The sequence below is a fragment of the Oryctolagus cuniculus genome, chromosome 14, assembly GCF_964237555.1.
Source record: "Oryctolagus cuniculus chromosome 14, mOryCun1.1, whole genome shotgun sequence".
Classification (NCBI taxonomy): Eukaryota; Metazoa; Chordata; class Mammalia; order Lagomorpha; family Leporidae; genus Oryctolagus; species Oryctolagus cuniculus.
In genome coordinates this window covers 3349658-3374112 of record NC_091445.1, presented here as the reverse complement: position 1 = coordinate 3374112, position 24455 = coordinate 3349658, and the positions used below count along the sequence as shown (strand labels likewise).

Here is a 24455-nt window from a genome sequence, read left to right as displayed (position 1 = left end):
GGCTGCTCCACTTCCAATCCACTTCCCTGTTGATAGCCTAGGAAAGCAGTGGAAGATGCTCCAAGTGCTTGGGCCCTGCACCCATGACTGAGATCCAAAAGAAGCTCCTGGCTCCTGGCTTCAGCCTGGCATAGCCCAGTCCATTGAGGCCATTTGGGGAGTGAACTAGCAGGTAAAAGATCTCTCTTTGTATCTCTACCTTTCAAATAAATAAATAAATCTTAAAAAAATAAAAAGTGTTCAGTGACAGAATAAACACAGTAGTACCTTTCTGTCTCTCTACTTTTAAAATAGATAAACCTTTTATTAGAAAGGGGGGGGGGGGGCGGTGTCGCGGCTCACAAGGCTAATCCTCTGCCTGCGGCGCCAGCACACCAGGTTCTAGTCCCAGTTGGGGCGCCGGATTCTGTCCCGGTTGCCCCTCTTCCAGTCCAGCTCTCTGCTGTGGCCAGGGAGTGCAGTGGAGGATGGCCCAAGTGCTTGGGCCCTGCACCCCATGGGAGACCAGGAGAAGCACCTGGCTCCTGCCTTTGGATCAGCACGGTGCGCCGGCCACAGCGGCCACTGGAGGGTGAACCAACGGTAAAGGAAGACCTTTCTCCCTGTCTCTCTCTCTCACTGTCCACTCTGCCTGTCAAAAAAAAAAAAAAAAAAAAAGAAGAAGAAGAAGAAAGAAAAGGGGGGAGAGTGAAAGGGGGCAGGTGTGGTGGCACAGTAAAGATGCCACTTAGAAAGCCTAAATTCTGTATCAGTGCTTAGGATTTGGGTTCCTGTTAAACTTCCAATCCAACTTCCTGCTAGCACACATCTTGTGAGGCCAAAGGTGATGGTTCTAGTACCTGCATGCCTGCCACACACATAGGAAACTTGGATTGAGCTACAGGCTCTAGGCATCAGCCTAGCTCAGCCCTGGCTGCTGTAGGCATTTGGGGACTGAGCAGAAATACATACAATCTGCATATGTGTGTGTATATGTGCTCTGCCTTTCAAATAAATAAATTAAATCTTAATATTTTAAAAAAAAGTAATTGCTTGCTCTCTTTTCCCCATAATAATGCAGGTGGAATAACACCCAAAGAAATTGGTCTGGGGGGCTGACGCTGTGGCACAGCGAGTTAAACTGTTCCCTGTGATGCTGGCATCCCGAATGGGTACCAGTTGGAGTCCTGGCTGCTCTACTTTCCATCCAGCTCCCTGCTAATGGACCTGGGGAAGCAGCAGAAGATGGTCCAAGTGCCTGGGCCCCTGCACCCACGTGGGAGAGCTGAATGAAGCTCCCAGCTCCTGGCTTCCACCTGGCCCAGGCTCAGCTGTTGCATCCATCTGGGGGGTAAACCGTGGATGGAAGATCTCTAATTCTGCCTTTCAAATAAAATAAGTAAATCTTAGAGAGAGAGGCAAAGAAAAAAGCAGTTTGAGGTGTGTGTTGTGGTACAGCAGGTTAAGCTGTCCCCTGGGACACTTACATCCCACACTGAACGGCCTGGGATGCCATCTTGCCTCTGCTTTCCCTCCAGTTTTCTGCCAATGCACCTGGGAGGCAGCAGATGATAGCCCAAGTATTTGGATTCCTACCACTCACATGAGACCTGGCTGTGGCAGGCATTTGGGGAGTGAACCAGAAAGAACGCTCTCTCTTTCCCTCTCTGTCACTGTCTTTCAAATAAACAACTAAAAAAAAAAAAAAAAAAAAAAAACTTTTTAAAAACAAAAAGAGGGGTTGGTACTGTGGCACAGTGGGTAAAAGCAACAGCCTGCATTGCCGGCATCCCATACAGGTGCCGGCCCTAGTCCCAGCTGCCCCTCTTCCAACCCAGCTTTCTGCTATGGCCTGGGACAGCAGTAGAAGACGCCCCAAGTGCTTGGGCCCCTGCTCCCATATGGGACACTGGGAAGAAGACCTGGCACTTGGCTTCGGATCGGTGCATCTGCGGCCGTGGCAGCCATCTGGGGAGTGAACCAACGGCAGGAAGACCTTTCTCTCTGTCTCTCCCTCTCACTGTCTATAACTCTACCTCTCAAATAAATAAATAAAATCTCTGATTAAAAAAATGGGCTTAATGGCTTACATGCGCAAGTATTAAAACCCCCCTTAAAGTAAAAGATTTTTACATATTCATTCAAAGAACTGAATTGATTTGGTTTACACCAAAGGCTTTCACAATATAGTATCATGAGAGACTCTTCAAAATGAGAAGCAAAGAAAGCAGAAAGAACAGGGAAGAAGGGGTTGGCAAACAGCCTGAGTCAGTCTTTTCTAATTTTATTTTGGTTTTTCCTCTTCCTATTGGTTTTGGTAAGATGTTTTTCCTACTTCATGTTAAAAGAATTACAAGGCAGAAAAGCACAGTCTTTTCAATTGTGCTAGGATAACTTCACCAACAGCAAAACAATGAAGCTGAGGTGCTGGCACTGTGGTGTAGCAGGTAAAGCCACTGCCTGCGGCACTGGCATTCTATATGGGCACCAATTTGAGTCCCAGCTGCTCCACTTCAATCCAGCTCCCTGCTAACATACCTCAGAAAGCAGCAGAGATGGCCCAAGTACTTGGGCGACCCAGAAGAATCTCCTGGCTTCCTGGCTTTGGATTGGTCCAGCTCCGGCTGTTGCAGCCATTTGGGGAATGAACCAGCAGATGGAAGACATCTCTATCGCTCCCTCTCTCTTTCTGTCTCTCCCTTTCTTTCTCTGTAACTCTGACTCTCAAATAAATTAAAAAAAAAAAAAAAACTCAAAATGGATCAAAATCTTAAATGTTAGAACTAAAACCAGGCCGGCGCCGCAGCTCACTAGGCTAATCCTCTGCCTGCGGCACCAGTACCCCAGGTTCTAGTCCCAATCTTGGGGCGCCAAGATTCTGTCCCAGTTACTCCTCTTCCAGTCCAGCTCTCTGCTGTGGCCCAGGAAGGCAGTGGAGGATGGCCCAAGTGCTTGGGCCCTGCACCCGCATGGGAGACCAGGAGAAGCACCTGGCTCCTGGCTTCGGATCAGCGTGGTGCGCCGGCTGTGGCGGCCATTTGGGGGGGTGAACCAACAGAAGGAAGACCTTTCTCTCTGTCTCTCTCTCACTGTCTAACTCTGCCTGTCAAAAAAAAAAAAAAAAACTAAAACCATAAAATCCTTAGAACATATAGGCATTAATTTTTATGACTTTGAAATGCACAATGGTTCCTCAGATATACCAACAACACAAGCAAGCAAAGAAAAACAAATCAACTGGACTACATAAAAATGAAAAGTTTTTGTGCTACAAAGGTCACCAGCAAAAAAGTAAATAGCAAGTCACAGAATAGGAGAAAATATTTGGAGATCCTTCACTTGACAAGGGCCTAGTATTTAGAATATATAAACAGCTCTTACAACTCAGCAATAATAACAACTCAATTTTAAAATAAGCAGAGAATTAAACACACATTTCTCCAAGGACAAATGCAACAAGCAAATGAAAAGACAACATCATTAGTGATTAGTGAAATGCATATCGAAATCAAGATGAGAGCCCAACTCACACCCACTAGAACTGCAATAATCACAAAGAAAGTAACAAGGTTCACATGTATCAGCAAGGAAGTGAGGATACTGGAACACTCAGATGCTGACGATGAAAATATAAAATGGTGCAACCATTCTAGAAAACACTTTGACAGTTCCTCAAAATACTAAAGAAGTTACCTCAAGACCCAGCCATCTCACATGTAGGTACATATCCAAGAGAATTAAAAACACACACCCACACAGAAATTCATATATAGATATTCATAGCATCATTATTCATAATAGCCCATAGGTGGAAACAACCAAAAATGTACATCAGCTGAGGAATGCATTAATAACATGTGATATTTCCATACAGTGGGATATTATTCTGTTATAAAAAGGAATCAAAGAGGCTGGCGCTGTGGCATAATATGCTAAGCCTCCTCTGCCTGTGGCGCTGGCATCCCATGTGGGTGCCAGTTCATGTCCTAGCTGCTCCTCTTCCTATCCAGCTATCTGCTTATGGCTTGGGAAAGCAGCAGAAGATGGCCCAAGTCCTTGGGCCCCTGCATTCACATGGAAGACCCGGAAGAAGGTCCTGATTCCTGGCTTCGGATCAGGCTAGCCCTGGCTGTTGCAGCTATCTGGGGAGTGAACCAGCAGATGGAAGACCTTTGTCTGTCTGTAACCCTGCCTCTCAAATAAATAAAACCTTTTTTAATTTTTAATTTTTTAAATTTTTATTTATTTGACAGAGTTAGACAGTGAGAGAGAGAGAGAGACAAAGAGAAAGGTGTTCCTTCCTTCCTTCCTTCCCCAAAATGGCTGCTACAGCTGGGGCTACGCCGATCCGAAGCCAGGAGCCAGGTGCTTCTTCCTGGTCTCCCACGCGGGTGCAGGCGCCCAAGTACTTGGGCCATCTTCTACTGCCTTCCCGGGCCACAGCAGAGAGCTGGACTGGAAGAGAAGCTGTAACTCTTTCAAATAAATAAAATCAATCTTTAAAAAAAAAATGATCAAGTAATAAACAGCAACATAATTAAGGAACGAACCAGATATTGCTTTTCTGACTCAAAATTTTCTGAACATGTGCTATGTTCCAGGCCTATGCTTATTGCTAGAAGCCCAAAGATGTGTAAAACACAGTATTTACACTTTCTTCAGGCTTCTTCTTAGCCTACTAATGTCATTTTCTCAAGAGTGGGGCTGCTCTGTGAAATGCAAAAACAGCAAGACTGAGCTGCAGACAGTCCAGCAGAATGCAGATGTTCACATCATCCACGTCTCCGTCACCTGGAAGTGTTCAAGGCTTCACTGAACAGAGGGAGAGAAAAGACTTGCTTCTAACATCAGGGGTTCCGTAACTCATTATTCCCCAGTGCTCTCATTTTCCAAGAAGCACACTTCAAACAGTTTCATCTCATTTATGTGAAACTCTGCTTAAACACTGCTTCTGATAAACGTAGCACTCAGTGGCTCCTGGACGCCCCATTTTAAAGAATTCATCATCAACACAAACACCCCAGAAGAAAATGCTTTTTAATCCTTTATTACCATAACCATATACAAACTCTTCTCTAACCAGAACAAGAGTCTGCTAACTAACAAAGTGCAGGTATCTGCATCAACACCCAGATTTTTATGAATCAGGAAAAATCTGGTATCCTGATAGCTGCACTACACAGAAGCATAACTAATAAAAACAAAATAATATTTCAACAGAAATCTGGGTCAAACAGTACTTTAAACAAAAAGAGGCGTGTTCTACTTATTTCAGGACATTAATTATTTCTGATTCCTCTAACATGTTATTTATATTAAAATCCCAAAAGGTAAAACTAAAGTCTACATTATTATTACCTTATCTTTGGCCTCAGGTAGTGTGATTTCTCTAGGTTCTAAAAATGGTATTTCTCGAAAAGGTGGAACACATCTGACTACATCTGGTACAAAGTGTGCATGAAACAATGGCGGCACTGAGTATCTTCGTTCACCTGATAAAGGCACTATCTGGTTTACTATGGTTGGCTCTTGGTGGGGTGAATGGAAACGCTGCCGTTTACCGTCAAGAGGAAGGTTTTTTTCATCGCTTAATCTCCTGGAAACAAACAACATATTTTAGTAATTAAGAATATAAACTTCTAATAACAAATTGAAAAAAGTGAAATACATAATTATATCATGATAATTCTATGACTCTTTTAGGAAAGCCACATTATTCACTCTTAAAAAATCTTCATTTTCAGCACAAGAAATGCCTCTTCATACCTGAGAAAAAGTGAATAGTAATAACGTATCTAGAAAAACAAACTATACATACACCTGCAACTGGGTCTCCCACACTGGATCTACCCCGACGCTTCAACTCAGCAGTGAAAACTTTGGAGAAAAATGTCTGTTTAAAGAATTACTAAGGGGGCCAGCACCATGGTGCAGTGGGTTAAAGCCCTGGCCTGAAGCGCCGGCATCCCATAGGGGCACCAGTTCTAGTCCCAGCTGCTCCTCTTCCCATCCAGCTTTCTGCTATGGCCTTGGAAAGCAGTGGAGGATGGCCCAAGGCCTTGGGCCCCTGCACCCTCATGGGAGACCCAGAAGAAGCTCCTGGCTTCTGGCTTCGGATCGGCGCAGCTCCCACCGTTACAGCCATGTGGGGAATGAACCAGCAGATGGAAGACCTCTCTCTCTGTCTCTACCTCTTTTCTGTAACTTTTTCAAATAAATAAAATCTTTTAAAAAATAACAAAACAAAACAAAAATCACTAACAAAAGATACAAATTCTAAGAAAAGGAACAGATTAAATGAGCTAAGTATTATACATTAAAAAACATCCTTGGATGGGGCCGGCACTGTGGCTCAGCAGGTTAATGCCCTGGCCTGAAACGCCGGCATCCCATAAGAGCACTGGTTTGAGACCCAGCTGTTCCACTTCCAATCCAGCTTCTGCTATGGCCTGGGAAAGCAGAAGATGGCCCAAGCCCTTGAACCCCTGCACCCAGATGGGAGACTCAGAGGAAGCTCCTGGCTCCTGGCTTCGGATCAGTGCAGCTCTGGCAGTTGCGGTCAATTAGGGAGTGAACCATCGGATAGAAGATTTCTCTCTCTCTGCCTCTCCTCTCTCTGTGTAACTCTAACTTTCAAATAAATAAATAAATCTTTTTAAAAAAATCATTTTTAGAGCCGGCGCTGTGGCATAGTGGGTAAAGCCGCAGTGCCAGCATCCCATATAGGCGCGGGTTTGGGTCCCAGCTACCCCACTTCCAATCCAGCTCTCTGCTGTGGCCGGGGAAAGCAGTGGGAGATGGCCCAAATCCTTTGGCCGCTGCACCAGCTTGGGAGACCTAGAGGAAGCTCCTGGCTCCTGGAATACGACTGGCACAGCTCTGGCCACTGCAGCCAATTTGGGAGTGAACCAGCAGATGGAAGACCTCTCTCTCTCTCTGCCTCTCCTCTCTCTGTGTAACTCTGACTCTCAAATAAATAAATAAATATTAAAAACAACAACAACCACCATTCTTCAAATACACCTGTGTTCTGGCTAACCCCAGGAAAGACAACATCACATGCCTTCCCAAAAAGCTATAAAGACATTGGACAACTAAAGAAATGTGAAACTGAACTGAACTTCAGATTATAGCAGCTGTTTTTAATTCTTGGGCACGATTAATGTATCCTGGGAATATGGGAGAACATCCAGGGTTTTAGGAGGAATAAGCTGACGTTCTGGGATTAAGTAAAATGTCAACAATTCCTACATGGTTCAGAGAAAAAAAAATCCACTAGAGTAAAAACAAAAAGAGACACAGAAATAATAAAATATGGCAATATTTAATTGAATACTCCAGGTAAAAGCCATGAAGATATTCATTGTATTACTCTAAGTTTTGGAAGAAATTTAACAATTTTCAAAATAAAAAGAGGAAAAATAACTAAAAAGCAAATATATGTTGGGAAAAATTATTTACATGACATTAAGCTTTTCATGCAGGTAAGATTTTATGCCATAAAAAATGGTCCAATGCCTTGTAAGCTCTAAATGCTACAGATCAGAACCACCTGATGTTTTTATCATAATACTACTGTGGGATTATGTCAATTCCTATCTCCTTGATAGATTTACAGTATACAGTGTTAAACACATAGGAGGGTTGTTTTTATTTATTTATTTTTTTATTTTATTTTTTTGACAGGCAGAGTGGACAGTGAGAGAGAGAGACAGAGAGAAAGGTCTTCCTTTGCCGTTGGTTCACCCTCCAATGGCCGCTGCGGCCGGCGCGCTGCGGCCGGCGCACCGCGCTGATCCGATGGCAGGAGCCAGGAGCCAGGTGCTTTTCCTGGTCTCCCATGGGGTGCAGGGCCCAAGCACCTGGGCCATCCTCCACTGCACTCCCGGGCCACAGCAGAGAGCTGGCCTGGAAGAGGGGCAACCGGGACAGAACCCGGCGCCCCAACCGGACTAGAACCTGGTGTGCCGGCGCCGCTAGGCGGAGGATTAGCCTATTGAGCCGCGGCGCCGGCCCTTTTTTTTTTATTTTCTAAAATGCATTTATTTATTTGAGAGGCAGAGACAGAGGGAGCAAGAGACAGCTTCGATCCACCAGTTCACTCCCCAGATGCCCACAACGGCCAGGAGCCAGGTCAAACCAGGAGCTGAGAACTTAGCACAGATCTCCCACATGGGTGGCAGGAACCATCACCACTGCCAACCAGAGTGCACACTGGTAGGACTATGGAGTGAGGAAGTGGAGTCAAGAAGTGGACCCAGGCATTATGATATGGGACACGGCATCTCACCTGTGGACCCAGGCATTATGATATGGGACACGGCATCTCACCTGGTACCTGAACCATCCCATGCGTACTGTTTTTAAATATAAAAATAATTTAAGCCGGTGCCGCGGCTCACTAGGCTAATCCTCCGCCTAGCGGCGCCGGCACACCAGGTTCTAGTCCCGGTTGGGGCGCCAGATTCTGTCCCGGTTGCCCCTCTTCCAGGCCAGCTCTCTGCTGTGGCCAGGGAGTGCAGTGGAGGATGGCCCAGGTGCTTGGGCCCTGCACCCCATGGGAGACCAAAAAAACCTGGCTCCTGGCTCCTGCCATCGGATCAGCGCGGTGCGCCGGCCGCAGCGCGCCGGCCGCGGCGGCCATTGGAGGGTGAAACAACGGCAAAAGGAAGACCTTTCTCTCTGTCTCTCTCTCTCTCTCACTGTCCACTCTGCCTGTCAAAAAAAAAAAAATAAAAAAATAAAAAAAATATATAAAAATAATTTAGTTATATATGCCACATATCTTCCATTCAGAATGCCAACTTTAGTTTTAGAAACATGTGTAACTGGGGCAGGTGCTGTGGTGTAGTGGGATAAGTCGCCACATATCACACTCGCATCCCAGTTCGAGTCCCAGCGGCTCCACTTCCAATCCAGTTCCCCACTAATGTGCCTGGGAAAAAAGCAGCGGGAGATGGCCCAACTACTTGGGCCCCCGCACCCAAGTGGGAGACCCAGAAAAAGTTCCAAGCTTCAGACCGGCCCAGCTCCAGCTGTTACGCCCATTTGAGGAGTAAACCAAAGGACAGAAGATTTCTCTCTCTCTCTCTCTCTCTCTCTCTCTGTGTAACTCTGCTTTTCAAATAAAGAAAATAAAACTTTTTAAAAAATGTATAATTACAAATAATGGAACTTATTTTCAACCATGATTCAGAAATCAGCCATCAGGGAAATTTCTAATAAACGAAAATCAGAACACAGTCAACACCGTGCGAATCCTTACACAACCGTCCCGACAACCCTAAAGGACGATTTCTGCGCACAGGCGTGAGGTTCAGGAGACCACTAGATGTCAAATCCCTGCTGTCACTGCTATCCTGTGTGCTTCTCCTCAAGAGGGATACCAGCACCTGCCTAGGAGACATCAACAAACACTCCTTATAAAGTCCTTAGAACAATGCTTACTACACAGTGAGTGACTCATTATTCTCTGCTTGCATTATTACAGGTTTGTTTTTTTTTTTGTTTTTGCTTTTTGTTTTTTTTTTGACAGGCAGAGTGGACAGTGAGAGAGAGACAGAGAGAAAGGTCTTCCTTTGCCGTTGGTTCACCCTACAATGGCCGCCGCGGCTGGCACGCTGCGGCCGGCGCACCGCGCCGATTCGATGGCAGGAGCCAGGTGCTTCTCCTGGTCTCCCATGGGGTGCAGGGCCCAAGCACTTGGGCCATCCTCCACTGCACTCCCTGGCCACAGCAGAGAGCTGGCCTGGAAGACGGGCAACCGGGACAGAATCCGACGCCCCGACCGGGACTAGAACCCGGTGTGCCAGCGCCGCAAGGCGGAGGATTAGCCTAGTGAGCCGCAGCGCCAGCCCAGGTTTTAAAGTTATAGCAACATTTCGCTATGTATTGTCAAATGTTATTTTAATAGCATTCCTTAAATTCTATTATAATTATTTCATGATATATGAATTTTTTCACTGAATAGGTAAGTGAAAATAAATTGGCTCCTCATTTGATTGCATAAAGCCTTATGTCTATGTAGAAATTTTTACTCTACTAATATCTGGTATCATGGATATATACATCATACTGCCTGTATAAGATTTAAATAAATCAAAAGAAAAACATACAGTAAATTAACCAGAAACAGTTATGAGTGGCCAGCACTGTGGTGTAGCAGATTAAGCTGCTGTCCGTGACACCGGCATCCCATGTGGGCACCGGGTTCGTGTCCCAGCTATTCCACTTCTGATGCAGCTCCCTGTGAATGGCCTGGGAAAAGCAGAAGATGGCCCAAGTGTTTGGGCCCCTGCCACCCATGTGGGAGACTCAGAACAAGCTCCTGGCTCCTGCCTTCAGCCTGGCACAGCTTTGGCTGTTGCAGCCATCTGAGGAGTGAACCAGCAGATGGAAGATTTCTCTCCTCCTCTCTCTCTGTCTCTCCCTCTCTCTTTTAACTCTTTCACAGAAGTAAATAAATCTTTCTCAGAATGTGTATTCAGGGACAAGGCCTTTGCAGCAGTAATTAAGTTAAACTGCAGTCTTTAGGATGGGTCCTAATCCAGTACGACTGGTGCCCTCAGAGGAGATGCACAGAAAACAAAGACAGGGACAACCACGTGAGAACATGGTAGGAAGAAGGTAGCCACCTACAAGCCAAGGAGAGAGGCTTCAAATGAAACCAGTCCAGTTCACACCTTGATCTTGAACTTCCAGCCTCCAGAACTAAGAGATTAAATAACAACTCAGTTATTTAACGCCCCTAGTCTGGGGTACTTTATTATAACCATGTGATGATTTAGTCAGAAATCTTGACCAGAAAATAGCTTGTTGAAGAAATATAGCTTCATTCCATCTGAAACTTATAATCATTTCAATAATTAAATCAACAAAAGAATCCCTAAAATTGATAAAGCACATAAGAGTTTTAGAATTTTGTGGCTGGTGAGATAATACGATCCTAGAAAACAAAGTTTAGAACATATTGCCTATAAATTTTAATGTAAGATGCCCTGTTATACAGTTCTCCAAACTGCATCATTTTCTCCTAAAGTAATTAAGTGAAAAGTACTTACTTCCTTCCTCGAAATAATGGAGAAGCTGAGGTCTGTATTGGACTGACATTTCCATATGGAAGCTGCTGTAATGACACGGCCCTAGACAGGCTACCAAAAACAAAAACAAAAAAGAACAGCAGTAGTCTGTATATTTTTTTTCTGAAAAACAAACTTCAGAGAAACTAAATACTTCACTAATTAAAAGAACACAAGAAATGACAACACCTTCTCTACCTTCAAACATTTCATACAAAAAAAGCTCCACGTGCAACAGAAAATGAAATTTATAAACAAGACGAGTGAAAACAACACCATACTTACTCTGCATTCTGAAAGTTGAATTGTGCATCTATGAACTGCTGGTGTGAGTAAAGACTTGGAGACAGGGTGAAGAAGTTACTATGCTGCTGATGGCTTGGAGTGAAGGGCGGGCGACCCAAGATTGAATTTGGGAACATACTCTTGTTCACCGTAAGTGAACATGTATTCTTCTGCCTAAAAAAAAAAATTTTTTTTAAAACAGTACTAAATTATTATAGTCAAGATACTGAACTCTTCAGTAGCTAATTATTTAAAATAACTGGTTACCAAGTTATAAATTTCATTTGCAAAATATTTTTAATTTTTATTTATTTATTTGACAGGTAGAATTACAGACAGTGAGAGAGAGAAAAAGAGAGAGAGAGATAGAGAGAGAGAAAGGTCTCCCTTCCATTGGTTCACTCCCCAAATGGCCGCAATGGCCGGAGCTGCGCCGATCCAAAGCCAGGAGCCAGGTGCTTCTTCCTGGTCTCCCACGCAGATACAGGGGCCCAAGCACCTGGGCCATCCTCCACTGCCTTCCCGGGCCACAGCAGAGAGCTGGACTGGAAGAGGAGCAACTGGGACTAGAACCCGGCGCCCATATGGGATGCAGGCGCCGCAGGTGGAGGATTAGTCTAGTGAGCCACAGCACCAGCCTCTGCAAAGTTATTTTTTGAAATTTAAACAAATCTATTAAGTTCCACTGTAACAAACAAAAAAAAATTATGATTTTAAATCTCAATTAACTATAGTACTCAAGTACAGCAAAACATATGTTTGTTTCTAATTTTATGATGAATTTACTTAACAAGTTTACCCCAACATCAATAAAGCTTTTAGAGAATCAAGTTATCATACTCTGGGATTAAAAGGAAGCCATTCAAGAGACACACTAAATGAAATCTCACAAATTCTTACATTTATTCTCAATCCAATTTATAAAAATGTATATGGGGCCAGTGCTGTGGCATAGCAGGTGGAGCTGCCGCCTGCAGTGCTGGCATTCCATATGAGCGCTGGTTGAGGTCCCGCTGCTCCACTTCCGATCCAGCTCTCTGCTGTGGCCTGGGAAAGCAGTGGAGGATGGCCCAAGTCCTTGGGCCCCTGAACCGACACCTGCGTGGGAGAGCAGGAAGAAGCTCCTGGCTTCCGGCTTCAGAGTGGCACAGCTTGGGCCACTGCGGCCAGCTGGGGGTGAGCCAGCGGATGGAAGACCTATCTCTCTCTCTCTGCCTCTAACTCTGCCTTCAAATAAATAAATGAATCTTTTAAAAAATGTATAAGCCAGCCTGATTACTAGGATTTGGATCTTATAGATTTGAACAAAAAGAAAGGTAATTTCTTTTATCTAATTTAAAACTGAGATTCCTCTCAGTTTGCATAATGCACACAAAAGGCTTCTAATAAAAGATGGCTTTGTTCCACAAGAATGAAGAAAACCATCAAAGCAACTAGAACACATCACTGGGGGGTGGCATTAAAGATGCTAGCATCACCTGCATCCCAAATGGGAGCAGCTGCTTAGCTTCCAATTCAAATCCCTACTAAAGCGCCTGGAAAGGCAGTGAAAGACAGTCGCGCACTTGGGGCCCTGCCACCCATGCAGGACTCCTGGCTCCTAGCTTTGGCCTGGCCCGTTAGAAAACTCTTGTCTACAAAAATCAGAAACTATGCAGCAAAATAACCACAGAGTCTATGACACAGTTAATAGTCCATCAAGGAAAAGTCACGCCAGCTACTTATCAGCCTATAAGGAAGCCAACTAGTTGACAGACCCCACTACACATTTGGAGGCTTACAATTCCAGCACCCTTCACTTAAAATAGTTATCTCTAGGGCCAGTGCTGTGGCCAGCAGGTCAAACCATGGCCTAGAGCACCAGTGTCCCAGATGAGTCCCAGTTCGAATCCTGGCGGCTCCACTTCCAATCCAGCTCCCTGCTAATGTGCCTGGGAAAGCAGAAGATGGCCCAATTCCCTGGGCCTCTGTACCCACACAGGACACCTGGAAGAAGCGCCTTGCTCCTGGCTTCAGGATCCATTTGGGGAGTGAACCAGCAGCTGGAAGATCCCTCTCTTTGTAACTCTGCCTTTCAAATGAAAAAAAAAAAAATCTTTAAAAAAAATAGATACCCATGATTCACAAGATTTTTTTTTAAATATATATTTATTTGAAAGGTAGAGTTACAGAGAGGCAGAGGGAGGGAGGGAGGGAGGGAGAGAGAGAGAGAGAGAGGGGTCTTCTACCCACTGACTCACTCCCCAAATGGCAACAGCAGCCAGAGCTGTGCCAATCCAAAGCCAGGAACCTGGAGGTTCTTCCTGGTCTCTCACTTGGGTGCAGGAGCCTAAAGACTTGGGCCATCTACCACTGCTTTCCCAGGCCATAGCAGAGAGCTGGATCAGAAGTGGAGCAGCCAGGACTTGAACCGGCGCCCATATGGGATGCAGGAACTGCAGGCAGCGGCTTTACCAGCTAGGCCTCAGCGCCAGCCTCCACAAGATTTTTTAAAAGACCTGAGAATAAATGGAAACAATATCAGGAAAAAATTAACACATCAAGAAACAGGGTCTCTAATTGATGAAAGGATATTATATTTAAAAAACAAGAATAGGTTATTTTAAAAAGAGAGGCAGGAAGGCATTTGGCCTAGCAGTTAAGAGTCTCTGGCTCCCAATTCCAGCTTCCTGCCAATGAAGACTATAGAAAGGCCACAGGTGATGGTTCAAGTGGTTGGGCTCCTTCTACCCATGGAGAGATCTGAATTTAGTTCCCAGCTCCTGGCTGGGCCTGTCCTGGCTAGTGTGGGCACTTGGAGAATGAACCAAATGATGGGAGCTCTTTTTGCCTCTGCTTCTCTCCCTTTCAAATAACTTGTTTTAATTTCATTAAAATAGGGGCCAGCGTTGTGGCGCAGTGGGTTAATGCCCTGGCCTGAAGCACAGGCGTCCCATATGGGCGTCGGTTCGAGACCCGGCTGCTCCACTTCCTGTCCAGCTTTCTGCTGTGGCCTGGGAAAGCAGTAGAGGATGGCCCAACTCCTTGGACCCTCACACCCACGTGGGAGATGGGGAAGAAGCTCCTGCCTTCGGATCGGCACAGCTCTGGCCGTTGCGGCCATCTGGGGAGTGAACTATCAGATGGAAGACCTCTCTCTCTTTCTCTCTGCCTCTCCTCTCTCAGTGTAACTCTGACTTTCAAATAAATAAATAAACCTTTAAAAAAAAATAAAATGAGCTCTTGAAAACTAAAAATTAAAAGCAGAACTATCTAGTAGAAAGTTTAAAGATAATGCTGAAATTTATTAGAAAGAAGAAAAGGAAAAAAATACTGGGAGCCAAATAGGCAGAGCAACAAGAAAAAAAAGTAAAAGAGAACCAAATTATGTGACTCAATATCAAACAGTGCACCAGAAGATCCAGCAATAACAAAGAAAATACACAGAAATTAAATTAAATTAAACAAGAAAATGTCCAGGTTTGACAGACATCAAACCTTAGACTGAAAAGACCAAACAAGGACAAAACTTCAAAACTTAGTTTAAAAAAAAACAACTCATATTTTGGTGAAATAAAGAATACCATGAAAAGCAAACTTATAAAATATTCCAGAGAAGAGAAAAGTGGTACAAATGGAGTTAGGAATCAGAATGTGGGGCGGTGGATTAAGCCTCTGTGATGACGCTGGCATCCCTTAATGGAGAGCCAGTTGAAGTCCTGGCTTCTCTGTTTCTGATCCAGCTCCCGGGAGTACACCTGGGAGAGAAAGTGGATGATGATGCAAGTACACGGGGCCTTGCCGCCCACAGGGGAGATCCAGATGCAGTTCCCGGCTCACTGCTTCAGCCTGGCCCAGCCTTGGCTGGAGGGGGCATTTGGGGACTGAACCAGCAGGTAGAAGATTTTTCTTTGTCTCTCCCTCTTTCTTTGTCAATCTGCCTTTCAAGTAAGTAAATAATTTTTAAAGAGCTTAAACAGCTCACTTTTTAAATTTATACTTAGTGAAAATGAAGATTCAGCTGTTTTCATACCATTTCTTAACCTGTACATACATACACAAAAGTTGTAATATGTGTATTTATATAATACATATAAGGAAATGCAGTATGCACTAAATTATAAAAACTATCACATCAGATCTCATTCAAACCACTGGCTTTGATTCAGATCACAGACAACATATTACCACCAGTAATCAAGAGTTCTTCAGTCTACTTTAGCAAGCCTTTACCTATCATTATAAGAGAATGTAAAAAAGAAAACTAGGGATTGAATTAAGATGGTCAAGTAGGGAGGGAGCTTACCACTCTAGTCTAGGAAAAGGTAGTTTTAAAAAGTAGAGCCCATGCAGTCTCAGGGAAGAGTTAGGAAGAAAATGACAAAGGAAAACTCCACTCCAATCAGAGGGACACAGCAGACCCACGTGGAGGGTGTGCGCACACACAAATCAGGACGCCAGCAGCCAAGAGCCTCTGCACCAGTGTTAGAGAGTGAGGTGAGACCAGACTGCAGCAGCCTAAGCCACCGGTGATGAAAGCTGCAGGAAAAGCCTGGACAGAATCTGCCTTGGAGCCCTGTGGGGGACAGTATACCTGCAAAACTAGAGGAGGAAAAAAGGGAGGAGGACGTTTCTCTCTCCCTGATCACCCCGCAACGACATCTTGTAACAAGCCCATACAGAGCAGGTGCCATTTTGGACAAACCTAACAGCTGTGCCAGCTTGTGTCTGTGCCCAGCAACCAGCTGAGTCTGGTGCGGAGAACTGACGGGGGGCTTGTCTGCCAGGGCTTTCAAAACCCAGAGGTTGTGTGGGGAGGCTCAGGAAGTGGCTGGGACTTTGGGCAGTCACTGTGGGAGGCTCCACACCCTCAGGGCTCCCTGTTCCTGGGGAGGGACACTGCTGGGGAGTCTGCCTACACCAAGGACTGCACGGATCCTTTGTGTGGTCCCTGTGGAAGTGAGGATGAAGATTATACCCACTGGGGCTAGCGCCCAGGCATTGGTCTCCTTTGAGGAGAGGAAATGAGCTGAGTCTATGCCAACAGAAGAAAAACCTCCAATCTGATTTAAAAAAAGAAAAAAGAATAAAAAAAAAGAGGAGATTTGCCATGCCCAACCTGGTGTCACCTTAACACTCCCTTCACTATGGAGCACTGAATACAGAGCTCCCTGGCCACACCCACCACACCAGGTATTCCCTGAGAGCAAACATTCCACTAATCAACACAGTCCAAAGATAAAAGCCACCACAGCAAAAAATAAATAAAAATAAAGAAGAAACCAATGAACACCTCCAAAAATGTCAAATGAATGCACTAAATCAAGAAACAATAAGGAACACAACATGATGCTCCCGAAAATTCATCACTTCAATACTAGATTGTTAAGATGAAGAATTTGAAGAAATCCAAGAAATGGAGTTCAAAAAATTGATAAAATTACATAAGTGTAGCCAGTGCCGCGGCTAACTAGGCTAATCCTCCGCTTTGCGGCACCAGCACACCGGGTTCTAGTCCCGGTCGGGGCACCGGATTCTGTCCCGGTTGCCCCTCTTCCAGGCCAGCTCTCTGCTGTGGCCAGGGAGTGCAGTGGAGGATGGCCCAGGTGCTTGGGCCCTGCACCCCAGGGGAGACCAGGAGAAGCACCTAGCTCCTGGCTCCTGCCATCAGATCAGCGCGGTGCGCCGGCCGCGGCAGCCATTGGAGGGTGAACCAATGGCAAAGGAAGAACTTTCTCTCTGTTTCTCTCTCTCACTGTCCACACTGCATGTCAAAAAAAAAAAAAAAAAAAAAAGATTACATAAGTGTAATAAGCAAATGGATAAACTAGTGAAATCTGTACATGACATGAAAGAAAATCTCTCCCATGAAATCAAGATCTTAAAGAGAAAGCAAAATGAAATCTCAGAAACGAAGAATTCAATAGAACAAATAAAAAATGCAGTGGAAAACCTTAACAGAATCAATGAAGGACAAAGACAAATTGCAGGAAATTATACAGTCAGACAAAAAACAAGAAGAGAAATTAGAAAACTAAAAAACATTGTTGAGGGGCTGGTGCCTTGGTGCAGCAGGTTAAAGACTTGGCCTGAAGTGCCAGCATCCCATATGGGCCCCAGTTCTGGGCCCAGCTGCTCCTCTTCCGATTCAGCTCTCTGCTATGGCCTGGGAAAGCAGTAGAAGATGGCCCAAGTCCTTGGGCTACCAGCACCCACGTGGGAGACCCAGAAGAAGCTCCTGGCTCCTGACCATCACAGCCAATCAGGGAGTGAACCATCTGATAGAAGACCTCTCTCTCTCTCTCTCTCTCTCTCTCTCTCTCTGCCTCTCTTCTCTCTGTGTAACTCTTTCAAATAAAGTAAATAAATCTTTTAAAAAAATAAAAAACATTGTTGAGAATCTGCAATATACTATCAAATGACCCAACATATGGGTTCTAGGAGTTCCTGAAGGCATGGAAAGACATAAAGGATGACAAGGCCTTTTTAGTGAAATAATAACAGAAAACTTCCCTAATTTGGAGAAAGGGACATCCAAGTACAGGAAGCACATAGAACTCCTAATACACATGACCTGAAAAGATCTTCACCATGACACATTGTAATCAAATTCGCCACAGTAAAACATAAAGAAAAAATTCTAAAATGTACATAAGAGAAATGCCAGATTACTTTCAGAGGATCTCCAATGAAGACTCACAGAGGAAACCCTACAGTATAGGAGAGAATGGCAAGATATATTTCAAGACTTAAGATAAAAAAGAAAAACTGTCAACTCAAAATACTGTACCCCACAAAGCTCACATTTAAGAATGAAGTTTGTGAAATAAAGACCTTCCATAACAAACAGAAAATGAAAGAATTTGTCTCCACCCATCCAGCCTTGCAAAAGAAGCTTAAGGATGTGCTGCATACAGAAACAGGGTCATCATTACGAAAAAGGTAAAGGAAGGAAATTATCAAAAAAAAAAAAAAAAAAAGTACAAAAGAAATCCAAAGTAAAAAATAGAAATATTTATGGGAAAATGGCAGGGCAAAGTCATTTCCTAACAATAGTCACCTTGAATGTAAATGGCCTCAACTCTCCAGCTAAAAGACACAGACTAGCTGAACGGATTAAAAACAAAAGCCATCTATTTGCTGCCTACAAGAAACACCAACAAAGATACATGCAGATGAAACTGAAAGGATGGAAAAAGATGTTCTGTGCTAACAAAAACCAAAAAAGAGCTGGTATAACCATCCTAATATCAGACAAAATAGACTTTAACACAAAAACTGTTAAGAGACAAAGAAGGGCACTATGTAATGATTAAGGGATCAGCTCAATAGGATGATGTAACTATTATAAATGTATATGCATGTAATTAAGGGTACCTGACTATTTAAACAAAATATTAAGCGATCTAACAAGAGACATAGACTCCAATACAATACTAATGGGGGACTTTAATACCCCACTTCCAGCAATGGACAGATCAACCAGACAGAAAATCAACAAGGAAACAGCAGTTAATCGACACTACAGACCAAATAGACCTAACAGATATCTACAGAACTTTTCATCCTACACTTGAAGAATACACATTCTTCTCACCAGTACATGGAACTTTCTCTAGGATTAACAACATACTAGGCCATAAAGCAACCCTCAGCAAATTCAAAAAAATCTGAACCATACCATGCATCTTCTCAGACCACAATGGAATGAAGCTGGAAATCAGCAACTCAGAAACCTCTAGAACTTATGCAAACACACAGAGACTGTATAACATGCTCCTGAATGAACAGTGGGTCAATGAAGAAATCAAAAGACAAATGAAAAATTTCTGGAAACAAATGAAGATGACAACACAACATATCAAAACTTATAGGACACAGCCAAAGCAATGTTAAGAGGAAGTTTATAGCAATTGGTGCCTACATCAAGAAATTGGAAAGGCACCAAATAAATGAGCTACCAATGCATCTCAAGGATCTAGAAAAACAACAAACCAAATCCAAAACTAATAGAAGAAATAATTAGAGAAGAGAAGAAATCAACAAAATTGAATCAAAAAAATAAAAAAGATCAGCAAAACGAAAATCTGGTTTTTTGAAAAATAAACTAAATTGACAAAACACTGGACCAACTAACCAATAAAAGGAGAGAGAAGACCCAAATTAATAAAATTAGAGATGAAAAAGGAAATGTAACAACAGACACCACACAAATGAAAAGAATCATCAGAAATTACTACAGAGAACTGTATGTCAACGGAGAAATCCAGAAGAAATGGACAGATTCCTGGACACATACAATCCACCTATATTGAGTCATGAAGACTCAGAAAACCTAAACAGATCCATAACCAAGATGGAAATTGAATCAATAATAAAGACCCTCCCAACAAAGAAAAGCCCAGGACCAAATGGCTTCACTGCTGAATTCTTCCAGACATTTAAAGAACTCCAATTCTTCTCAAGCTATTCAAAACAACTGAAAGGGAGGGAATCCTCGCAAATTCTATGAAGCCAGCCTTATCTTAATTCCTAAACCTGAAAAAGATGCAACAGAGAAAAAGAACTACAGACCAATTTCCCTCACTAACACAGACACAAAAATCCTCAACAAAATTCTAGCCAATTGAATTCAACAATACATCAAGATCATTCAGCCAAATCAAGTGAGATTTATCCTTGGTATGTAGGGATGGTTCAACATTCAAAAATCAATCAAAGTGATAAATCACATTAACAAACTGAAGAACAAAAACTATATGATTATTTCAATAGCTGCAGAGAAAGCAGGTAATAAAATACAACACACTTTCATGATGAAAACTCTTAAGTACACTGGGTATAGAAGGAAGATTCCTCAACACAACCAAGGCAATTTATGACAAACTCATGGCCAGTGTCCCATAGAATGGGGAAAAGCTGGAAGCATTCCCACTGAGGTCCAGAAGCAGACAAGGATGCCCTCTGTCACCACTGCTATTCCATATAGTCCTGGAAATTTCAAGAAATAGAAATTAAAGGGATATAAATTGGGAAGCAAGAAGTCAAACTATCCCTACTTGCAGATGACATGATTCTATATATAGGGGATCCAAGAGACTCCACTAAGAGACTACTGAAACTCATAGAAGAATTTGGTAAAGTCCTAGAATATAAAATCAATACACAAAAATCAACAGCCCTTGTATACACAGACAATACAATGGTTGAGAAAGAACTTCTAAGATCGGCTGGCGCCGCTGCTCAATAGGCTAATCCTCTGCATGCGGCGCCAGCACCCCGGGTTCTAGTCCCGGTTGGGGTGCCAGATTCAGTCCCGGTTGCTCCTCTTCCAGTCCAGCTCTCGGCTGTGGCCAGGGAGGGCAGTGGAGGATGGCCCAAGTGCTTGAGCCCTGCACCCACATGGGAGACCAGGAGAAGCACCTGGCTCCTGGCTTCGGATCAGCGTGGTGCGCTGGCCACAGCGGCCATTGGGGGGTGAACCAACGGAAAAGGAAGACCTTTCTCTCTGTCTCTCTCTCTCACTGTCCACTCTGCCTGTCAAAAAAAAAAAAAAAAAAAAAAAAAAAAAAAAAAAAACTTCTAAGATCTATCCCATTGACAATAGCTACAAAAGAAATCAAATACCTTGGAATAAATTTAACAAAAAAAGTCAACGATCTCTATGATGAGAATTACAAAACATTAAAGAAAGAACTAGAAGAAGATACAAAACATAGAAAAATATTCTATATTCATGGATTGGAAGAATCAGTATCATCAAAATGGCCATACTTCCAAAAGCAATTTACAGATTTAACTCAGTACTAATCAAAATACCAAGGACATTCTTCTGAGTTCTAGAAAAAATGATATTTTCATATAGAAACACGAAGACCCCGAATAGCTAAAGCAATCTTACACAACAAAAACAAAGCCTGAGGCATCACGATACCAGATTTCAAGACATACTACAGGGCAGTTATAAGCAAAACAGCCTGGTACTGGTACAAAAACAGAGGGGTAAGCCGGTGCCGCGGCTCACTAGGCTAATCCGCCTTGTGGCGCCGGCACACCGGGTTCTAGTCCCGGTCGGGGCGCCGGATTCTGTCCCGGTTGCCCCTCTTCCAGGCCAGCTCTCTGCTGTGGCCAGGGAGTGCAGTGGAGGATGGCCCAAGTACTTGGGCCCTGCACCCCATGGGAGACCAGGAGAAGTACCTGGCTCCTGCCATCGGATCAGCGCGCCGGCCGTGGCGGCCATTGGAGGGTGAACCAACGGCAAAGGAAGACCTTTCTCTCTGTCTCTCTCTCTCACTGTCCACTCTGCCTGTCCAAAAACAAAAACAAAAACAAAAACAAAAACAAAACAACAACAAAAAAAAAAACAGAGGGGTAGACCAATGGAACAGAATAGAAATGCCATAAATCAATCCAAGCATCCACAACCAACTTATGTAGCAAGACCCTTAACCTTACACCTTATATAAAAATCCACTCAAAATGGATAAAAGACTTAAATTTATGACCTAACACCATCAAATTATTGGAGAACATTGGGGAAATCCTGCAAAACATTGGCATCAGCAAAAACTTCGTGGAAAAGACCCCAGAGGCACAAGCAATCAAAGCCAGAATTCACAAATGGGATTACACCAAATTGAGAAGCTTCTGTACTGCAAAGCAAACATTCAGGAAATTGAGGAGGCAACTGACAGAATGGGAGAAATTATTTGCAAACTATGCAACTGGTAAAGGATTAAAACCAGAATCTACAAAGAGATCAAGAAACTCCACAACAACAAAACAAACAACTCAGTGAAGAAATCAGCAAAGGACTTAAACAGACATTTGTCAAAAGAGAAAATCCAAATGGCCAACAGACAAATAAGAAAATGCTCAGGATCACTAGCCGTCAAGAAAACGCAAATCAAAAGCACAATGAGGTTTCACCTCACCTCTGTTAGGATGGCTTTCACACAGAAATCAACAAACAACAGATGCTGGTGAGGATGTGGGGAAAAAGGTATCCTAATCCGCTATTGGTGAGAATGTAAACTTGTAAAGCTACTATGGAAATCAGTTTGGAGATACCTCAGAAATCTGAATATAGACTTACCATATTACCCAGCCATCCCACTCCTGGTAATTTACCCAAAGTTAATAAGAGTTATTTGCTCCCCCATGTCTACTGCAGCTCAATTCACAATAGTTAAGACATGGAGTCAACCTAAATGCTTGTCAATTGAAGACTGCATAAACAAACTATGGGATATGAACACTATGGAATACTATGCAGCAATAAAGAAAAGAAAAATGAAATCCAGTCATTTGCAACAAAGTGGATGAATCTGAAAAACATCATACTTAGTGAAATAAGCCAGTCCCAAAGAGACAAATACCGTATGCCCTCCCTGATCTATGAGAACTAATGTAGCACCTAAAATTAAATCTGTAGAAGTGAAATTGACACTTTGAGAAAGGATGACGTGAGCTGCTGTCTTGATAGTCAAGGAAGTTTCATTCTTTTTGTTTTTTTTTTTTTGGGGGGGGGGTTAAGTCATACTATTTGTTGAACTAGTAACATAGTTAATCATATGTGTATAAAATCAATTGATGATGGATCTCAGTAAAAAATAAGAGTGAGAATAAGAGATGGAGGAGGAAGTTTTTAACTGTAAAGCTGTACAGTTCTGAATACATTCCTACAGACTTCCAAGGGTAGAGCTTAAAAACTTGTCATGGGATTCCAAATCTCATTAAGCTGTTTGGTAAAAATGCCATCTTAAGTGTTACAGTGATCATATTAAGTGTTAAAGCAAACATATTGATAGGATTAAGTGTTAATGTGATTATGTGGATAGGATTAAGGGTCTGGTGATAATAATAGGTAGAATTAAAAAAGAGTGAATGCTCCAACATGGGAATAAGTACACACAGCAGTCATAGAATGACAATAACTTTAAATAGCACTCTGACCTCAGAATCAGCCCTTAAAGCATTCTAGTCTGGCTGAAAAAACCCACAAGAGCATGTCAATCATGCAAAGCCAAGACACTATGGCAAAAAATGTCCTACATGAAGGACCTCAGTGGATCAGACCCCAGCAGAATGAAGTGGTCATCAAAGAAGGAGGTACTTTTCTCTAAATGGAGGAAAGAATTTCCACTTTCTTATGGCCTTGTCTAAATAACGATGGAGTTTGTGGATTCAAAAGGCTTCCATAGCCTGGGCAGCTCATGTCAAGAGCCTTGGATGGTCACTGACGTCATACATAAGAGTGTTAATTTTTAAATTAACAACAGGAGTCATTGTGCACTAACTCCCCATGCAGGACCTCTGTCCTCAATGAGTTGTATTATGATAGCTAACTATAAAACTAGCTTAAACAATTTCTTGTGTTGTGTGCATGTGTGTGTAAACTGTTGAAATCTTTACTTAGTATAGAGTTGGTATTCTGCGTATAAAATTAATCAAAAACGGATCTTAGTGGAGAATGGACTAGGAATGGGGGAGGGAGGATAGGAGAGGTGGGAGGGAGGGGTAATCACTGTATTCCTAAAGTCATACTTATGAAATGCATGAAATCTGTATTCCTTAAATAAAAGGTTTCTTCTTAGAGATAAAATAAATTAATTAATTAATTTAAAAAAAGAGAGGGAAAAAAACCAATCCTCTCCCAACTGCTGACCTGTACTCCCTGACATTCGCTGGTCAGAATAAGTGGACAAACAGCTTGAAATAAGAGGCACTCCCAGGACTCCCTTTATTAAAAATACATTCATTAATCATGACTGTTGGATTCGCGGCTAACAACCAAGACCTTGTTCTACCCTTCACCCAGGTCAACACTCTTCTCAGCTTTCTTTTCCTTGCTTCCCTGACCTAACTTCCCACAAAATATAATGCCCATTTCCAATGGATTTAGGAGAATATAATATTAGCAATGATTCAGTGTAATGAATTTTGCTTGATGTTTCATTTTGTCAGAATACAGATACTATAATCAAAGAAAGGGATTTTTTTAATCTAGAAAATTAAAACTGTTCTGCTTTCAGGTTTACTTAAGTCAGTTTGTAGTTAAAAGGCAAGGCACTTTTTTATTTTAAAATTTATGGAACTAACGTTATGGTGCAGCATGTTAAGCCATCATATGTA

General features: G+C 43.0%; 1 protein-coding gene across 4 annotated transcripts in view; it reads right to left on the bottom strand.

Moving 5' to 3' along the window:
* TENT2 (terminal nucleotidyltransferase 2) overlaps positions 1 to 24455 on the bottom strand; it is an 87571-nt gene that overhangs the window by 59008 nt on the left and 4108 nt on the right. For all 4 annotated transcript variants that reach the window (XM_008261867.4, XM_051854076.2, XM_008261869.4 and 1 more), the window contains exons 2-4: positions 11343 to 11516; positions 11040 to 11129; positions 5338 to 5575 (exon numbers count right to left, since the gene is read on the bottom strand). In XM_008261867.4, coding sequence (XP_008260089.2) covers positions 5338 to 5575; positions 11040 to 11129; positions 11343 to 11479 — 465 coding nt within the window. In that variant the 5' untranslated portion in view covers positions 11480 to 11516. The remainder of the gene's footprint in view (positions 1 to 5337; positions 5576 to 11039; positions 11130 to 11342; positions 11517 to 24455) is intronic.